General features: G+C 34.1%; 1 protein-coding gene across 5 annotated transcripts in view; it reads right to left on the bottom strand.

The window, feature by feature from the left end:
• Nucleotides 1-18,654, bottom strand: part of LOC142342384 (transient receptor potential cation channel subfamily M member 3-like) — a 97,729-nt gene extending 79,075 nt beyond the window's left edge. For 2 of the 5 annotated variants that reach the window (XM_075393697.1, XM_075393695.1), the window contains exon 1: nt 17,993-18,654. In XM_075393697.1, coding sequence (XP_075249812.1) covers nt 17,993-18,045 — 53 coding nt within the window. In that variant the 5' untranslated portion in view covers nt 18,046-18,654. Of the gene's footprint in view, nt 1-5,647; nt 5,720-10,574; nt 10,661-17,992 lie in introns of those variants that run through there. The other 3 variants (XM_075393698.1, XM_075393696.1, XM_075393699.1) reach the window with 3 other exon arrangements.
• Nucleotides 18,655-21,409: the final 2,755 nt, after the last annotated feature.

A 21,409-nucleotide genomic window follows, 5' to 3' on the forward strand; every position in this document is an offset into this window, starting at 1 on the left:
TTTTAACCGCCTTCGAACTTTTAATACAACATAAGGGAAATGAAGTTGTTGCTCGTATGTGATATCAAAGCAAAAAAAGAGCAATAAGAAGATTAATGCAAAAAAGGGTTAATTAACGGCCCCTTTTTGTAAGTAGAATCCGAGATCTTTATTTGTGCCAATATTTTCATAGAAACATAATGCAATCTGATGCAAAAAAGTCATCCATATCAATTTTTTTTGACATATAAAACGTGGGCAATCATACGTGGGCAATCATATAATGTAAAATATGCAAAGCCTTCATTCGTAAATTAAAATTTTAAAAATTTAAGAGTGAAGGATATTTAAAGAAGTCTCTGAAAGGTTGTTCAGTAGATGAGTTTCTAAAGCAGTACAATTGTTACAGCTAGTTAAAAAGTGTTATCGAGTTTTTCTTCAATTTTTTCGTAAGGGACAGTGTAAGGCCTCTATGAGAACAATATTGAACGTCAATTGCAACAGTATCGTAGAAGATTGCCTTGGTCTCCAAAAAAGTTCAAATTTTTAGGTTTTGAGAGCTAAATAACACTTGAAAACGTATTGTTAAGGCACAGCCAATCGATCGGTACGACACAGAAGAAAATAAAACTAAAAACGCGAGATATCGTCATTTCCTACCACCTAGGGTATTTGTTCCCACAGCCAAAAGCACTCTTATAAAAATCCAGATATCTATATCGTTCAGAACAGCTCCAATCAACTAAAAAATTTTCTTTTCCTCTAAATCGACATGATTTTGAACGCGAGAACAAATCCGCGCCGGATGACAAAATAGGCAAGAAATAACCAATTTGCGCAGCTAAATAGGCAACAGTTCACCTGGTAGCTTCGTTGCAAAAACAAAGTTAAAAAAAGTTTCTGCGATATGCAAAGCTATTGGTCACGACTGACTCAAAAAAAACGAAAGAGTATATAGTAACTCATGTTTACAATGATTCAGAGCACAGAAATTTGCATCAACCGAGCTAATTTTTCTACGTTTAATCAGGCATACTTTGGTATCTCATTTCAACCCATTTTTTGCAACTCTCAATTTAAATCATTCCAGCTTCATTTTAGAACCTCATAAACAGGCAGCAAAAGTCTACTACTGAAAGATACAAATTTTAGAGAATTTCAAAGAAGTGAAAACAACGAGCTTGCGCCATAATTGAACAATGTACTCCAGAAACTGGTAAAAATCATCCTAATTTCTCTGATATTGTAATTAAGCAGTAATTTTTTATCAAATAGGGCTCAAAGAGACACGGAATTCAATTTCATGAAAAATTTTCGCAAAGTTTCCATTGAGAAGAAATACCTGAAATTTCTTATAAAACAAGAGAATTAAGAAAAAAAGTCATTCTGACATATCTGACCTTTTTTTAAGATCAAAAGCATTGTTAGCTGTTCGCACAAATCTGGGCAAAGCCGACATTATTAATCAATTTTCTGCTGACTGAAGACAGAATTGATTCTCAATTTTAAGCGCTTCATCAATTTTGTCTTTTTTCAAGTAGTTAGCTTTATCTTTCTGCGTTTGATCCAAATATATTTAACAGCAATTCAGACAAATAATCAACTGAAAAGTACAGCCGACAATTTTTTCAACAGCAATAGTAGCCGTTGCTATGTAGACATCGGTACAATTTAAGGCGAGTCAATTTACTCGAATTTATAGAATATTTCCTTTTTATAATTATAATACATAGGTTATATCGTTTTTAAACTGATTTCGCTTTTGCTTTTATTTTAGCCGTCTTCGAGATTTAAATAAAATAAATATAAGAGAATTGAATTTGGTGCTCGTATGTGATATCAAAGGAAAAAAGGAGCGATTTGAAGATTACTGCAATAGAGGGTTAACCAACAGGTCTTTTTCTTTAAAAAAATGTGACATCTTTGTTTGTGCCCGTATTTTGATTGAAACATAAAGCAATGAGCAAGAAGGAGTGAACATCTGATATCAAAATCGAATATCGAAGTCATCCATATCAAACTGTGTTAAAAATTTAAACATTGGTCAATCAAACACATCAAATGGAGTCAGTTCTGTTCATTTATTGGAATCTATGGATATTTTCAACTCGAATTAGAGAAAGTGTCAGAACTATAGGAATAGCTGAAAAACTAATTGGTGCGTCTGAAAACTTAAAATTTGAAAAAAGCTTCATTCGGTAATTCAAAATTTTGAACTACCTATTTAAACTTAAGATTGAACGATATGTAAAGAAGTCTTTGAAAAGCATGTGCAACAGATGAATGTCTAAACCAGTACATTTTTTACAGCTGAGTTAAAATTAGTTGTCGGGTTTTTCCTCAATTTTATCTTATAGGACGCTGTATTGCCTCTATGAGAGCAATATAGAACGTCAGTTGTAATATTATCGTGGAAGATTGCCGTCGTCTCCAAAAGTTTTCATTTTTTTTTCAGTTTTGGGATTGCTTCTGATATATTTGGTGTTCAGAGGACATTCTGAACGTTTTTGGCAAGAAGAACAGAAGTAATTAGGTAAATAACACTCAAATAAGTATTGTGAATGCACAGCCAATCGATTAGTACGATATAACAGGAAATAAATCTGGAAATGCTAGATGCTGCCATCCCCTAACACCTAAGCACTCTTATAAAGGGCCACAGACCTATATCATTCAGAACAGTTCTAATCAGCTAGAAATTTATTTTTCCTTTAAAGGGACAGCGTTTTGAACGCAAAAACAAATTAAGCAAAAACATGCTAAAATTGCTGAAACTGTGGCATCAAATAATTAGACGTTTCTGAACAACTTAAAACCCATGAGAACCTTAATAGATCTGCAAAATTGCAAAAAGTTGTATTAAGAATTAAGAAGCAAAAAGTTGTAAAAGAATTAGCAGAAGTAAATTTAAATAGATTGGATGAGTATAGTAACAGCTTAACTGTGAACAAACTCATTGTCAAAACTGTTTTAAATTTTCTACTTCAACACTAAACTAATAGCATAGTTAAACGTTCACTAGGATTTAGGCTGCTAAATCTGATAAGAAAAATTTTCGTTCCTGAAACCATTTTTAATTTTTAAAATCTACGTTAAACGAAGCTCGATGGATTTTAGCCTGATAGCGTTTCCAGCATTCAAAAAAGGACAAAATTGCCGTACCGGATGACAAAATAGGCAAAAAAACAATTTGCGCAGCTGAATGTGCAACAATTCACCTGGTAGCCTCGTTGCAAGAAACAAAGTCAAGTAATTTTTCTGCGAAAGGCAAAGATATTGGTCACGACTGACCTAAAAAAACAGACGAGTTTGTAGTAACTCACGTTTGAGAGGGGTCAAAGCTCAAAATCTGTGAAGTTAATACTTAAAGCTGGCTAGTAGACAATTTTTGTGACACTGAATTTCTTAAATAACCACTTTTTATGAACTCACGGTATATTAATTTGAATTCACCATTTGCAAACTTACGAATTAGCCTTTCCATAATCAATGCAAACAACTGGCTGCACATTTTGCTATGTACTCATCGGTACACTTTGACGCGAGTAATTTACTCGAATTTGTAGAACATTTCTGTATTGTATTTATAATACAAGGGTGATACTGTTCTAAAACTGTTTTCGCTTACGTTTGTTAGCGGCCTTCGAGCTTTTAATTCAATATAAGGGAAATCAAATTAGTGCTCGTATGTGATATCAAAGAAAAAAGACGGGCATTAAGGATATTAAGGCAATACAGTGTTAATCAACACCCATTTTTTGGTAAGTGGAATCCGATATCTTTTTAGCGCCAATATTTTCATGGAAACACAATGTAATGGGCAAGAAGAAATAAATATGTGATACAAAAAAGTTCCTCGATCTCCTTTTTTTTGAAATTTAAGGCTTGGGCAATTATACACGTCTAATGGAATCAGTTCTGTGGATTAAATAGAATCTAGGGATATTTTCATTTCGAATTAGAGAAAGTATAGAAAATGAAAGAACAGCTGAAAAGTTAATTTCTGCATCTCAATAGCTGAAAAGTGAAATTCCTTCATTCGTTTATTCAAAATTTAAAAGAAATTAAGGACAAACGATAGTTGAAGAAGTCTCTGAAAACTTGTTCAGTAGATGAATATCTGAAGCAGGATGATTTTTTACAGTTGAATAAAAAATTGTTATCGGATTTTTCTTCAATTTTGTCGTAATGAGCGGTGTACGGGCTCTATGAGAATAGTTTTGAACGTCAATTGTAACAGTATCGTAGGACATCGCTTTGTATCCAAAAGTTATCGTTTTTTCTTTTTTAAGATTGCAACTGATATATTTGGTGTGCAGATGCAATTCTGGGAGTTTTCGAAAAACAAAACCAGTTAATTAAATAGCCTCGAAAAAGTACTGTTAGGGCACCGCCAATCGATCAGTTCGACACAATAGAAGATCAAACTTAAAATGCAAGACATTGCCATTTCCTACCACCTAAGGTATTTGTTCCCACAGCCAAAAGCTCAGGGAACAATAAAAGGTCAGATAACTATAACGTTCAGAACAGCTCCAATAACATGAAAAATTTTCTTTTCCTCTAAAGGGACAGGATTTTGAAGGCAAAAACAATTAAAGCAAAAATAGGCAAACGCTGCTAGAACTATGGCATCCAAAATTTTGACGTTTCTGAACAATTTAAGACCATGAGAATCTAAATACATCTGCAAAATAGCAACAAGTCGTAAAAATTAGCAGAAGAAAACTTAAATAGGTTGATGAGTATAGTAGCAGCTTTACTTTGAACAAACTAACTGTCAAAACTGTTTTAATTTTTTTGAAGTTTTCCTTTCGTATCTTTTTTTCTTTTTTTAATTTCCAAACTTCAACCCTAAACTAATAGCATAGTTAAACGTTCGATAGGATTTGATATAGGCTGCTAAATCTGATAAGAAAAATTTTCGTTTCTAAAACCATTTTTAATTTCTAAAATCTGCGTTAAGCAAAGCTCGATGGGTTTTAGCCTGATAGCGTTTCCAGCATTCAAAATAGGACAAAATTGCCGTGCCGGGTGACAAAATAGGCAAAAAACCAATTTACGCAGCTAAATAGGCAACAATTCACCTGGTAGCTTCGTTGCAAAAAACAGAGTTAAAAAAATTTCTGGGATATGCAAAGCTATTGGTCACGACTGACACAAAAAAAAACAGACGAGTATATAGTAACTCACGTTTAAGAGGGGTCAAAGCACAAAATCTGTTAAGGTAATACCTAAAGCTGGCTAGTAGACAATTGTTGTGACACTGATTTTGTTTAAATATCCATTTTTTAAGAACTCACAGTTTATTATTTTAAATTTGCCATTAGCAAAAATTTGACAGAATTTGCAAAAATTGGACAGAAGTGGACATTGGACCTCTCAAAAAGGTCACTACATCCGATCATTCTCTTAATTCTGTTGATCTGAGTCCACAAAAAAATAAATTGATGTTTGGCATCATTTTTGCCAGATATCTGCTTAATTTGTGAAACCAGTCAAGATATCAATTCAGTCGAGGAAATATTCTATCTTGGTAACTTACGAATTAACTTTTTTCATAATTAAAGCAAACTTGACTGGCTGCGCACTTTTTCCAAAAAAAAAAATAAATGAAAGAGTGCTTAAATTTTTTGGTTTCTTTAAAATGTGGAATGAAGAAACTAACCAGGCGACGATCCAAAACGTAGTTTTTCAGAAGCGAACAATTTGCCAATTTACAACGCGTAATTATGAGCTATCTTAATCAGTTATAACTGGTTCATTCACATTGAGAAACAAATTGAAAGTAACCAAGGCTCTTTTAATGATCGGATATCTTTCGGGTTTCCTTTCGGTTATCGCAAAAATGACAAACAGAGCCATTTTTGAGCAGCACATTGTCACTTTTATGGTTATGAATTGCATCGAACACTGATCGAATCAAAGTCAATACTCTACTATCATTGAACTAATAAGTTCCATGACAAACAAATTAATAGTACCATCAATTCGTAAGAACGAAGAGTTGTTAAAAGTCTATCAGTTAATGAGAATATTAGTGACCCCCTAAAAGTGTCAGTTAACGGACACGAGCGAAACTTTATCACATCTTTGGCAAAAAATCACCAACGATAAGGTAGCTGAGGGGAGTACTTAACCACTGGTTCCCGGCTGCTACAACCCCAATTGTTGTGCAACAACTATCAAGTCTCTGCACAGAGCTTGTTGTCAGTGCAAATCAGAGCTGAATCATAATAAAAATTAATCTTTTATTTGGTATGGTCACTCCTATGCTCATGTCAAACTTTACAATTTATAGTCTGCAGATTTCACTAATATGAGTCATTAGTCTTGCTGTGCTTGAACTAGCTGCAGACTGCAACTCTACTCTACTTGCGAGAGTTAATTACCGACTGCCGCCCTGCTTGCCAGAATTAAAATGCCAACTGCCCTCAAACTGGCCAGCGTTAATTGCCGACTGCCGGTCTACTTGTCAGAGTTAATTGCTGACCACCGCTCTACCTGCCAGAATTAATTATCCGCTGCCTTTCAAGTGACGTCCCTCATGACGCAGCGTACTTATGCTTTACTCGAACTCAATCTCCTCAGGGCGAAGGACACCGAATCCCTACACTCAAGCAACACACTAAATAAAGTTAAGGTAATTTTACCCTAACGTAGTTAAGGTAAACCGTTGATAAGGTAAAGTAAAGGTAAAGTTTACCTTATTTTTACCTTAAATTCAGTTAAGGTAAGAATTTAGGTTAACTGTGTTAAGGTAAAATTACCTTAATTTAATAGAACTTTTTTTTACGTTCTGCAGTAAAATTACCACAAATTATTAGTACTTCAGACAGTGAAATCTATTAGCTGCTTTCAATAGTTTATGTGTAAGCCCGGGTCGGGACGTCAGCGCCGTTTCAGCGCATTTCTTGTGTAAGAAGTGCGCTGAATGCGCTGAAATTATGTATCTGTGGATCTATGTAATCTATGGATCCAGTTTTGCCGCGCATCCTATTAGTGCTCTCCAATAGATCAGGGCCTTAGTGGACGCCTTCTCGATGGCGGTCCTGTATAAGATGTGTACTATGTGCATACTGAGTTGAGATTCACTTAAAAATTACGGTACACTGGAAATGGTTTTCTCAATAGCCGGTTCATAAATTGACTGGAGGAAATATTTCCGACATGGTTGCATTTACTTTAACTTGCGCTTTTAAAGTAATTTTACCTTAAATTTTTCAACCTGAACTTTTGCCTGTTTAAGGTAATTTTACCTTAAATTTTTATACCTTAACCGGTTAAGGTAGAATTGCCCTACCTGTACTCTACCTGAACTTACCTTTACTTGCCTTAACTCCAGCAAATATTACCTCCACTTTTCCTGAACTTTACCTGAAGAGTTAAGGCCTCACTACTTTAAAAGGGACCTTAATTTTACCCTGACTTCCCATAAAATTGCCTTAAATAATTACCCTAACTGTGTTGGTAAATTTACCCTAACTTTACCCTAACTTACCTTAATTGTTTACCCTAACTTACACTAATTATAAGGTAAATTTCAGGTTTTGTTAAGGCAATGTTAAGAGATTTTTCAAGGTAATTTTAAGGTAATTATTTAAGGTAATTTCAAGGGAAGTTAGCATAAAATTTAAGGTTTTATTAAGGTAGTGAGGCCTTAACTTTTGAGGCAAATTTCAGGTAACGTTAGGGTTAGTTAAGGTGAGTTAAGGAAAGGCAAATCTACCTTAACAGTTAAGGTGAGTAAGGATGTTTTTTAAAGTAAAATTACCTTAACTTTATTTAGTGTGAAACCTTCTGCCATCTGCATATTAAAAAATACTTCATGTCACATTTTAACAGCACCTTTCACGAAAAAGCTCACGAAGATAACCGAGAACAGGATAACTACAACAGATACACAATTACACAACAACGCCCACAATCTGAAATACATAATTTTTGAAGAATCTGGAGTGTACGAAGTAAATTCTGCCAACATCATCCCTCCGCTAATCCTGACTGCCGCCCCGACCCGGAATTTTGTTCCACAGACTGATGTCCCGACCCCGATTCTCATTCCCCCGGCAAGCTGCCCCCAGCGCGGAACCTTTCCTCCGTCTGCTTCCCTCGATCCGCAAAAATTTTTCCCCCGACTGCTGCTCCCAACCAGGAATGCATGCAATCACGCGTGAGAGGATGTGAGGTGGTCTCCATCTTTATAATGAGCATCTTGGCCTCTTTTCGAAGTTTTTGAACACAAAATTCCAACTATTTATAAGCGGTACGAGTTGATTTCAGATGTGGCTGACGAACACTACGTCTACAGTCAGTGCAGTGGGCGGCAATGTCTGTCCACTGACATGACTGCCAGACAAAAATTCTTGCTAGAAGTCAAGCATTCGGATATAGATCTGAACAGTCCGAACTGCAATTTTCAATTTTCCACTGCATATCCAATGGATCCTTCATGTTAACAATGCACTTTAACTTATACAATGCTGAAATACACTGTTAGCTAACTCTGAGCGGGAAGTCAGCTTTTAAAAGTTTCAGAACTTCAATCTTTGATTCTTGTTGCCGATTACAGACAAAACAGTTGCTCGCCTCCCGCAACTATTTCTTGAAAACAAAAAACCTGGCCGATTGAACGTTGTATCCCGTTCATACGGCCGCTAGGAATGTGTAATTGTTTTATTTTACACTACTTTTTGCTCCAATAAACCTTATAAACAAAATCAAGTAGAGTTGCAAAAAACAAACCGAAATGTAGAAAAATAACCCATATTTTTTTGATTTCTATCTATATTTTTAAAAAGCATTTTGATTTTGTCTTTGAAAGAAGACCACAACTGAGTTAATTAATATCAAAAGATCAGATCTGCCTACATTTCAAGAAAATTCCTTATTTCTTGATGTTTTGAATTAACGATATGAGATTTAGAAGAAATTTGTACATAAATACAACGCCAAATGCTTAATTGACATTTGATTGAAACTACGTAACTCAATTACGTTGTCAATTGATTCTTCCTGAAGAAGAGATACCTCGCAGAATCTGCCAGAAAATGGGTATCTTGTAATATTTGCAAGAAAAAAGGTGCCATCGAAAAAAAAATCAAAACAGCGGCAAAATGTTATTGAAAAAGGGAATAGACTATCGAGACACTATCTTCGTATGTATAAAATGCCATGTTTCCAAAAATTTGCAAACCCATATAAATTGGATGGCAAAACCTTGCATTGGCTCTGTCAGAATTTGGCAATATAACCATTATATTTCGACGCATTTCCTTGTTATATTGAACGCATTTCCTCGAAAATTCAATCCTATACTAGCAATTCGTTTCATGTCAAAAGTATTTCTAGTAATGGATTCGGTGAGTGAGCGTAGAAACACTTTAAAAGCTAACTGAAATCAACACAAAATTTTTTATTGGTTTTGCTGTATTTAAAATAAAATACCAGCATTTATTTCAGAGTGTTCAAATAAGTTCAAATAATTTTGTTCAATTATGGCCTGAATTCAATTAGTAATAGTTACTATTACCAGCTAACGTGAAAACTTAGAACGCAGAAACTGAGCTAGAACATCCAATCAAAAACCATTCCTGGTTGAGATTTTTTAACCAACTCAAGCTGTCGCTCCTTAAATGTTCAAATCATTACCCAATTGCTTCATTTTTGGCATTTAAGTCAATCAATTCCCTTACATCCTCCTTACTAATTAGGGTTTTAAAAATGCTTTCATGATTCAGACTGATTCCTTTGTCTATAGCATTTTCTTTATGCTTATTTTTTCCTCTTTTTTAACGTTTTTACAATCCAAGAATTGGATTGTATTGGTGCTTTGTCCTTTTACAGTCCAAAGATTTGGATTGTATTGGTGCTTTGTCCTTTTACAGTCCAAAGATTTGGATTGTATTGGTGCTTTGTCCTTTCACAGTCCAAAGATTTGGATTGTATTGGGGCGTTGCCTTTTTTAGGATGCTTTGAAGCATTTTTTCGGGACTTTTAGATTCCGAAACAGGATAATCAGGTAAAACTCGACAGGCATTATGTAACAATAGAGGCCCTCAAGTGTATATAGTATAATTTGAGGTGCTTGTCCTGAAATTGCTGGGAACAACTAAATTCAAGGTGAAAAAGTCATTGGACCCTCGAATGTGGAAGGCGCCTATACATCGAGGAGCCAAGTTCGAGCCAGGACGCCGTGTAAAGTCGAATCAAATTCCTTCATACTAACGTCGGTCGTGGACGGCCTTTTGATAAGTGCAAGCCTCTACTAGGGAGATAAACTCTCTTTGAGTTAGATGTCGCGCCATATTCTTTTGCCTGGATTAAAAAAAATACCCAGCACAAAAATTATCTTCGAAAATAGGTTTATCGAGGTGTGGGTATTTTCTTCTTATGTTGCTGGTTCCCAAACCGAGCATTATGCAGTGGTAATCCTTAGAGTGGGGGCAATGGTTAATATTGATCAGATATCCATACTAAAAGCGCTTCAGATATTCTCTTCTTTTATTTTCATTAAATTGTAAATTTTTTGCAATGTAATAAATTTTTAAGTGTTTCAGTAAAATGATGCAAGTTTTTAAATATTTTAAACTTACCCTCTCGCTCTTCGTTTTTCGGCGTCCATTTTAGCAAGATTCAAACACCGTGCAACGCAATCAACATTGAACTGAATACTTTCAGGTTTTTTTTTCGAAAAACTAATGAATAAAATCTGATCCTATTAAATAGATAAGACAAACAACAAAATCCCTCCAGACGAGGTGTTGAATTAACATCTCATTAAACTCTGAATTAATGATGAACAAATGTAATAAATAGTCTGCTGTGAAATATCCAGATTATTTCTTATCAAAACCAATACGAATATTAAGCAGAGCATAAAAGTCCATATCTCAAGAATACATGCGCCATTAATTTTGAGGTGCTTAACACTTCCAGATGGACTAGCTAAACGAGTTCCTTAAATAGAACTTGTTTTTTCATGTTTTGTAATGTTGGAGCGTTGTTTTAAAAAAAATCCGTGATCAAATTGATGGAACTCTCGGTTAAATAGAACGAGAAAACTTGAATTATTTTAAAGAATTAGAGTGAATAACATAAAAATTCACTGAAAAATTATAGTTCGACAATCGGAAGCTGATAATAATTTACTCAAAACAATCAACAGCCTTATTCTGCTTACAACTCAAATGTGTCTTTTTTGAAATTGAGAAGATTGACAGGATGATGCGGAAAATTTCCTGACGTTTAAAATATTGTACATTAGAAATGAAATGACCCATTTTGGGTGAAACAGTTATGGAAGACAAAGACTCCAAAAATGGGCCTGTCGTAACTTTCAATTAATTGCACCTTTGAACATCTCGACGAAGTTCTTTCTTTTGTTGTTGTGCTATAATTGCTCTAATTTTAGAGTATAGGTGTATACGATAATATATATGACAAATCTTCATATAAGAGTTCTCCATAAGTTCTTTTTTCACTTCAGTTATTTCTATTCATTCACAACTATTTATACACTCCCATTGCCACGGTATTATATATATCTGACATTGGAATTCGAGCGTTTTTATGTCCTCTTTTTTACAGACAAGTTTCGTAGCAATTTTACATACCCAGGAACATCAGAGGAATATAAGTGAGGCACCAATTGGCAGTTCATAAAAAAACTTGATTTCGAATTTTTAAAATAAAGTTTAAAAATTGAGTTCTTTTGAAACTCCCCTGAGAATTTGTTATCGATTTAATGCTGATACTTAAATTTTTACCGAACCAATTGTTCCCTAACATAAGTTGAAGGAAAATTTTTTGAAAATTTGAGTTGTTTTGGACCCCCTTCCCCGCTTAAGCCGAATGCAATGGCAAAAACACACGAATACATGAAGCCATACATTACTCACTCACTCACTAACGCACTCACTCTCCCACTATCTCTCTCTCTCTCTCACGCACACACACATACATGTTTTTATGCCTTGTTTTCAACACTACTAAAATTATGAACCTGATATGAAAACTGAGTAACCTGCTGCCGAAGGGTTTATTTAGAAAATTATTTAAAATGTATTTTGTTTCCTATCAAATGCTGCTACTCAAATCTTTACTGAAACAAATATTTCCCTCACATGCTGTGAATGAAAACGTTTGTTTCTCAGAATTTGACTGGGTTTTTGTAAGAGAGCAACTGGAAAGCCCATTGTTTAGATACAAAGTATTTAACAATAAGTTATTATTCAGAAGAATATTGATCAACAAAAAAAACAATTGTGAGATTTTGATTAAAAAAACGTTGATTGGCGGTTTTTCGCAAATTGGGTTAAAAACAATGTGACCTTAATTGCCGTAACTTTGTATTTTTTAAACAAATTAAACTTGTCAGCAAATCACGAGGACTGTTGCTTTTGCAAAATTTACCAAATTAGGATAAGTTGTAAAAGTTAAAATTTATTAATTTCCTTGAATACAAAATGTTCTAGGCAGGACTTGGCACTAATAGTAATTGCCGCCGAAAACTGATTAATAGTAATTGCCGCACTAATTGTTCGGGAAAAAGAAAACTGATAATGTTCAAAAAAAGCCAGAAAGTTTTGCTTATCAATTTGTTGCTCAGAAAATGGGTGGTTTGTCAACTGTTGAAAAGCGAAAAATTGTCAAAGTTTTTCCCTCAACTGGAGAACATGTATATCCGAGTCATGGAACTATCAAGACCAATTTAAAAAAGGAAGTGAAAATTTGTTTAGATTATAAAGAGGGGAAAAAAGACAAAAGGCCGATAAGATCTGCAGGTTTCTTCTGCAGGTTTCTTCTGCAGGTTTGTGATAGAAGTTTTTATTTTACATGAAACCATTATTCCGCAACTTGTATAACATAACTAATACTAATACTAAACTAATAATCACTTTTCATTCAATTACGAAACAGTAAAGCAAAATTTGCACTAAGCTTCTTTAAATCACTGCTTTTCGTGTTCAATCTTTCTGATCACGTGTCGAGTTCGAATAAAACTTTTCAAAACATGAAATCATGGTTTGTTTAAGAAAAAGTTCCTTCGTATACATTGAACGAAATAATTCTTTCTCTACATTTTGAAGAACTATTACAAAAGAGAGTGATTATATAGCTGGGACTCAATTTAGAAAGATACATAAACCGAAAAAACGTTGACAAGCAGATAATTAAATTGTGTATCCACAACGGAAATATCTCCCCAGTCTCCCGATCATTATTTCTATGCAAATTTTGAATTCAGGTTTGCTAAAAATTCATGAGAAATATAAGGAGTGGTTTACAGTAAAGGTAAAGAACATTCAGCATGATTCGGCTTAACAAAAAAATTAGTCCGGATCGAGATAAGAGGCTTGTGAGGCCACAAAAGGTCCGACCATGCCTGATTTCAAACTCAATTTCATATCAGGAGGAGTCCATAAGAGGGTGGTAATGATGCACAAAAAACCGGAAAAAGAAAAACAAGTGCGCCCGACGCGCATTTCTATGTTGATTCGGGAGAAATTTGACATAAATCAATTTGACCTATGCAAACCCATACTCATTATGGCGCATCATAAAAAGAAGTCAGTACTCGCACCTTTCATCGTCAGGAAGGGCTCAATTGCTTTTTCCCTTAAAGGGGAAAACGTGATCTTCGTATGTAACATTGAGTTTGACAGTGAGAACAACCGGAGTCTCCGGAGACTTCAACCTCTACTCCATTTCCGAATTTTTTAAAAAGAATTCAGAAAAGAGCATTTTTGTAACTGCTAAAGAAGAGAACGGAATACGATCAAAAATAATTTAAAGCAGCTCATAATTGTTAGTTAGTAGGTATATATATATACTCAAATAGGTTTTTCTTGTTCAGTCAATTTTGGCCGATCAATATAATCATGGTAGGGATTTGTGAGTGGTATCCTTAGAAAGCCCGTCCAGCGTAGAATATGTTTCTTTTTTAACAGAGAATATGTTTCGTTTTTCGAGTTTTGTTTTTAAAAGAGACTTTTCGAGATTTTAAATTTTGCGAACATTCAGCCGAATTGCAATGCTTTTGTTCAAATTTTCTGTAATTTTTTACCCAATTTTTGTCATTTTCGCTGCAACATGTTAAAATTGTTAACGGTTATTTTATTGTTGTAAACCTTAACGATAGAGGAGGCTACTGAATTGTTCGATCCGAGTATTCTGGCTAGAATTTATGCAAAACATTTCAAAATTTGGACTTTTTTTGACAAAAATGGGACGAAATATGCATTTTTAGTTCACTTTCTTTAAATTTGCTGGACATAGACACTTTAAAACTGCGTACATATCCTTCGCCGGATCAAAAAGAGAGCTAGTTAAACTACCATTGGCTTTAGGAGGTTCTGGAATTATCATTTTGCCAAATTTTGCAAATATGAACTCCTTTATTATACCGAATATTATAGTTTCATTCATAAGTAATGCAGTTTTTATTCACCGGTTTGCGATAGAAGCTTTTATATTAAGTTAAACCAATATTCCGTAAACTGTATAGCTTTCTCAAGATAACTAATACTATTCAATTTACTTTAAAGTCCACAAAAACTGTAAAAGAAATTAAGGAATTTTAAATTCTTTCAATTAAGAAACAGTAAATAAAAATTTGCATTAAGTCTTTAAATCACTGCTTTTCGTGGTCGATCTTTCTGATCGCATGTCGTTTTGCAAAATATTTTTAAAAACATGAAATTGGGGTTTGCTAAACCAAAGAACTCCTGTGTATACGTTAAACAAAACAATTCTTTCTCAGCGGTTCGAAGAATTTTACAGAAGAGAGTAATTAGAAAACTGGAACTCAATTTACACAGAAAGAAACCAAAAAACGATGACAAACAAAACATTAATTTGTGCATCTACAGCTGAAAGATCTCCAGAACCCGTATCATAATTTTTATCCAAATTTGACTTCGGGTTTGTAGAAAACACAGGAGACATGAAAGGAATAGTTTACAGTAAAGATAAAGTTCGATCCAATTTTTGTGGCTAGAGTTTACGCTAAACTTTTCAAAACTCAGAATTTTAAGGCAAAAATGGGACAAAATATGCATTTTTAGCCAGATTTTTTTAAACTTTGATGGATGCAGATACCTAAAAACAGCGTACATATCCTTCGTCGTCGGCTCACAAAGAGAGCTAGTTGTACTCCCATTGGCTTTAACGGGTTCTGGAATTATTATTCTGCCAGTTTTCATATACTGGAAAGCCTTGTTTAAAAACTGATGTAATCCAAAACCAATTGAACAAGAAAGCTTTTTCTTAGACGCGCAGCAATATTCGGACTGATCCTGATCACACCATGGAATCTTACAATAAAATTTCTAGATTTTTTTGGGCACGGTCTTTTTTTAAAAATATTCCCGCATTTGTTTTTTTCTTTGGTAATTACTAAGAGAATTTCAAGTCAGAAATTTATTATTCAAAGATAAGTTTTACAAAAAAGAAAAAGGAGGTCCAAGTTACATACTTTATGGTTTCAGAGTCAAGCTCAAGGTTTTTATGGCTTTGCGCAATTGTTTTTTAAAAATTTTATGGACTTTTCAGTTTTTGCTTTCATTTGGTACACTTTTTGTAGTCTAGCGACTTAGTCTCCCAATCACAAATCTAATTGGCTTTTGTAAGAGCTATATATGAACACAGACAATGCTTTCAGTTGTTATCTAATGTCTATTATGACTTTGAATATACTTGTTTTCAGAAAATTTCGGTGGATTTTTGAACTTCGCAATTAGTATATCTTATTTCTCTCAACCTCTGGCGTATTCTCAGTAAAGACAGGACAAAGGCCATTTTCTCAGAGTAGTAACTTATCATTTGTAACGTTTTCATATTTAGTTGGGGTTTCTTAGTTTAGATAATACCAGTTTACCAAAAAAAGATTTTTGATTATAATTGCACATTTTGTAGGTTGAGTTTTTCCTCGGCAATTTATCATATCATTGACAAATTTAATTTTAAAAAATCAATAGTTTAAGCTTTTTTTAGCTTAGACACAGTGCTCGCAATGTTTTTTCCATGTGTTTATCTCTCTTTCTGACATTTTACGACATAGGTGTGATAAAGATACGTCTCAACTTCTTCCCCAAGACGTATCATTGAAGCTATTTAATATTACATATCATTAAAGCTATTCAGTTGATAGCTAATTGTTATATTGTCTTTCGAATGATCGTTTTTGAAATTAATTAAAAAAACTTTTTTTTCCGTCATCATCTGACTCAATCTCAATAATAAGAAGTCTCGGCTACTTTTGATGATTCAAGCATTAACATCTCTGTTGCCTATATGTTTTGACTGATGGCTTCGGCCATTTAATTCCATAAGAAATTTTCAAGTTTTCGATGCTGCTCAATTTTTGGATTTCTTTTCGTTTTCATCTCTAGGTGGTGTTTTCATAGGAAGCACACGTTGGTGTTCAGAAGAGAAGAAAATGATGACCAATAGTTCTTACAAATAACCGTTTATAATTATAGTGCCTTCCACTATGTGATGTCGTGAAACAGACTGTGAAGTTTTGTCTTCTGCCTGTTTTTGTTGTTATTTTGTAGTTTTGTGAATTAATCTCACCATTAACAGCCGCATTTGGCATCCTGAGGAGTTGCGAATTAATCCATCCTTCTTGAAATCTTTTGTCTGTTATGACTTTGGAGAAAGATTGTTTTTAAACACATTTTTGAATTTTTTTGGTTTTGGTTTTAACTAATTGTTTCACGGCTTTGTTAATACGAGATGCTATAAAATGTTAGTGATTTCTCCATATTTGTAGATTTTATAAGATTGTTGTTTTTCTATTTATAACATTAATGGTACGTCCCATTGGTTTTGGAAAGTTGCGCAATTGAACGTTTATAATGTTCTCAGTAACAAGCATACGATTTTTAGCGGCTTTACAGCAATTTTCGGGCAAAATTTGAACTTTTTATTTTTACCAGTATTTGTCCTTCTTTTTGCAGTCTTATGAGGTAAACTGGATAATGACAGGCCTTCCTATGGAGATATAAATGCAAATTTTAGCGATTTCAAGTAAAAAAAATGATTTTGAAATTAGTTGTTTTCATTAAAAAAAAATCGTATTTTTGAATTTCGCCCCTTTTTTGCTCTTTTTTGGCGACCTGTTACCCTTTCGAGGACAGGTACCATATATTTTTCTAATGAAGTATATGATGAATTGTTTTGTTTAGGTTTTGTCTGATGCGAGTGTGATTTTGTTATTATTTTCAAATATAGACATTGAGTTTTGTCGTAATTACTGTTTGTTTTTTTGATTTTTTTATTATCTTTTCTAGTAGTCCTATTAACAACAAGTTTCATCGGCCCTCTTAAGTGGCATTATTTTATTCCATTAGTGGATTGTTGAACGATATGTATGTTTTTGAAAGTTTTCTAACTCATTCTCATTTGGTAGCCAATTAAGTCAAGAATGTGGATGAGCGGGGTCAGAACATTATGTGCAAATGCACATTACCGAGCCTCCTTGTTAATCGTTTCATCTTTCTTTGGGTCGGATTTTGGATTTGTCAAATATACAGTGGAAGAGCTTCTACAGCATTCTTACTAACTGGAATGATTATAACTGTTCAGTGTGTTCCAAATCAATTTTCCTACAAAACAAAATTTATTATAAGCGGGTCAAAAGTGACGTAATTTTTAAAGCAGTATACAAACTTCCATGACATAAAAGCATTTCACTATGTTACGGGTATATTGGGTTTTAACTTTAGCCTCTCTTTACGAGATTTACTCTCCTTATATCTGCTATTAATTTCAAATTTCGATTGTGATAAAAATTAGTTTTTTTTTTAAAATATTTCAATGTTCTGAAATTTGATATCTTTGGAGGTGACCAGAACCTTTCATTAGCCACAAAGCCGAGCACGCCTAATATCAAACAATTGACTTTTCATCGTTCGTTTTGATCTGATGCTTCAAACTCGTATCCTCATGTTGTGTTAAGTAGAATCAACAAAGTTGTTTTTTTAACACATGTTGCGCGTGATCTCACCTGGTCCGTTTGTTGAGGGAGTTGAATAAATCAATATAATCATTCAAAGTCATAACTGATATTTAATCCAGTTAGGTTTAAAGCATCATAAAAGCACGAAGCAAGTTGAACAAAGCGGATAAATTTTGAAAATCTGAATCAATTCCGTGCAGAACTTTGATGATAATCTACATTAATAAAACATTATGAATCAAGTAACAATAATGATGCTAAACGGAACTTAGGAAACACTGGACAATTTTTCCGTCAAACAATATGAAGAATAAACTCTCTGATTACTTTTCTATGGAAAATAGAACCAAACATTTCCTTCAAAACTTCCATCGCAGACATTATAAACAAAAAGATGCTTTGTTTAGCGTGATATAAATCCTTTTTTTGCTGGCAGCAAATTACAATAGTCAAGGCATAACGCATAAATATAAACAAACAACCAATATAAACCAAATTTGATATCATTACCTTTGTGGTAAAAAAGTAAACAATTTTAAACAGGCAGACATTTTCAGCTGATTTGGTCTTTGAAGAAGCAAAGAAGTATAGTAATTTAATTTCATTGGGTAGATGAAAGAATGTCCTATATTTGTGCATATAACTTTAAAAGCTCAACACCGCGGACCCTTTTTGCTCTGCGGACCCTTCTCCATTTCATTATTACTTGCCCAGTTCAACTCTGAACTAATAGTCCAGGCATGGCACGAGCAAGAAACATCATTACTCTTGGGATATGACTAGGCAACATCGTCACTAAGATTGTGTGCTTGATAATCCAAAAATTGCAGTGGCTTTCAGAAACATTTGAGTTAATTAAAATCGTATCAGAAAATTACGGCAGTTTCTGTTCATCAGCTTCTTACTTTATATTTTTTTTTCATAGAACCAATCGTTCAGATCGTCTAAAAGTTTACAGAGGCTAAGTAAAATTAAGTATTTCATAAAAAATTTTTTGTGCCTCGTTAATTTTTTTCATGCCGTTTTCAGCTCTGTCACAAGTAATTTCTCATTGAGGACACGCTCGAGATCGGCGATTGATAAAATTCAGCCAAAGAATAATCCCGATTGACACGTGAATCTGCGATGGTATTTCGAAGAATTGGCTTTTGGACTAACATTTGGGCTTTGAAACCTTTTCATTTTTGTTAAAAACGCATTGAGTTTGTTTTAAAAAATGAGAAATGAGTAAAACAAATGGTAATAGCGTAGGTGCACTACAGCTAATATCAAAATTTTCTAACATTTTAAATTCGCATTATGCTGCGGAAGGTACATTTTGCGCAAAACATACCACAAATTTTTCAATTTTAAATGTGCTCAGACTTTTACTAAGAGTTTTCAAAGACTCATTAAAGTAGAACGAAATCCGATTAGAGCAAATTTTCCTATGATATATAACTCTTCTTAGCCACAACAAAAAGTTAGTATCGGCCTGATATAACCGACCAAAACATTGGCATTGATCAAACCAAACAGAGCAAAAACTATATGGATCAAAGCAAGCAGACTGATTCAAGGACAGAGGAAACAAAGACCGGAATGAGGACAATGACCAGAATAAACAGACTGGAAAGACCATACGACAGATCCTTGGTCCAACTGAGCAGATCAAATAGTCGACATGGACATATGGCCATACCAAACCGACGGCATTGAGGGCATAAATCCGAGTGATGAGATCAAAATAAGGGGGTTTGGCCGACTGAAGAACCGTATATTCGAGGGGTACGGATACAAAAAGATCGCGGTTGACCGACATTGGTGATGAAAAGACCGTAGTCAACCAATATTGGGTGTGAAAAGACTTTAGGTTGGCCTTCTTAGTAGACGTTGGCCGAGGGTTACGCAATATTGGTCAAGGGTCGACAGTGGGTCGACTATGGGTCAACCGATATGCGCTATGTGATGGCTCATTGCGAGAAAAAAACTCGTTACTAAATCTTATAACTTATTTTGAAAAATTGTGCTGTCGTGCACTGCTTGAAGGTTGTTGCCAATGTTATTGCAACCTTCAAGAATATGATGATTCCGAAAAAAACCCACCAAGATTGCAACAACAACTTTGACTCTTTTGTCCAGTAACTTGAAACTTAGACGTGCTCTGATAATAAAAGAATTGACAAGAAAAATGTTTTAAAACATGTTTTGGGGACAATCCACCGTGATAAAAAGGACACAAAAAACCTTCTGAACTTAATTTAATGAATTTTTTGAAAACAAGAGGGGACATGAGCACACCCCGAAACTAAAAACCAAGACTACGACGGCATCACTCCTGCAGCGAAACCATCACGACAAGCAGTTCAAGACGATTTTGGATCCACGCACCCCCCACCAGAGGAGGAATTTTTCGACCACAGACGTCACCATAGACAAGGAGATTTCTTTCAAGGGTTTCAGACGTCACCCGATCAAGAAGGTCAGACATTTTTTTGGTTCCAGACGTCGCCAAGAGAAGATCACCTGAGGTTCCAGACGTCACCTCAGAAGTCCTTTCCCCGGTTAGACGTATCCAAAAAACTTGAAAAGTCTCAAAACCAGAAAATTGTCCCCCAACGAGCTTTCGTTGATGGTTTATGAAAGAAATAGCCGCAGAAAACTACATGTCAGCATTAAACAAAAAAACCATACAAATTGCACGAAAAACGATACAGCGTTTTTTTGCATCAGAAAAATTTAAAAACATTTTTCTGAATTTGTCGCAAATAATCTCCATGAAAGTAAGTTTAATAGTTGAATTAAACACTTCAGTTTGACCTCAAATCAACTTTTCTTTTGTTGAATTCTTCATGTAAAATTTTTGCTCAAAAAACAAAAAAAAACGCAGAAGTGCTTTCTTTAATGCCAAAAATCAAAAAAACGTTTTTCTAACGTTTTATTGAAAACTTCTTAATAAATAACCTATTGATTGGTCCCCCTCAGTTTACTATAATACAAGCTTCAAAGTCAGTTTATTGACTTTGCATTTGACAAAAGAGGCAACTCATTTTTGACAAATTTGCTTCTAAGACTCAAAAAATTTTAAAAAATTTTCTATCGTTTTGAATAAAAAATTTAATAGATTCACTGAAAACGTAATAATTGGGCCCCCTGGGTATGTTAGAAAACAAGCTTCAAAGTCAGTTTATTGACGTTGCATTTTAGTAAAGAGACAATTCAATTTTCAACAAATTTGCAACTTTGACTCAAAAAATTCAAAAAAGCGTTTTCCTAATCATGGATCCAAAAAAACCTATTGATTAGGCCCCTGAGTCCGTTAAAAAACAGGCTTTAAAAATTTTATAGCATTTGCTTTTTAGTAAAGAGGCAACTCAATTTTGGCAAAATTGCTTTTTCGAATTACAAATTTCAAAAAACGTTTTTCTAACGTTTTGTCTTTAAATTTTCAATAGATACCAATAAAAACTATCAATCCCCCCATTT

This window comes from Convolutriloba macropyga, chromosome 7 (assembly GCF_964194025.1).
Source record: "Convolutriloba macropyga chromosome 7, txConMacr16.3, whole genome shotgun sequence".
NCBI lineage: Eukaryota > Metazoa > Xenacoelomorpha > Acoela > Convolutidae > Convolutriloba > Convolutriloba macropyga.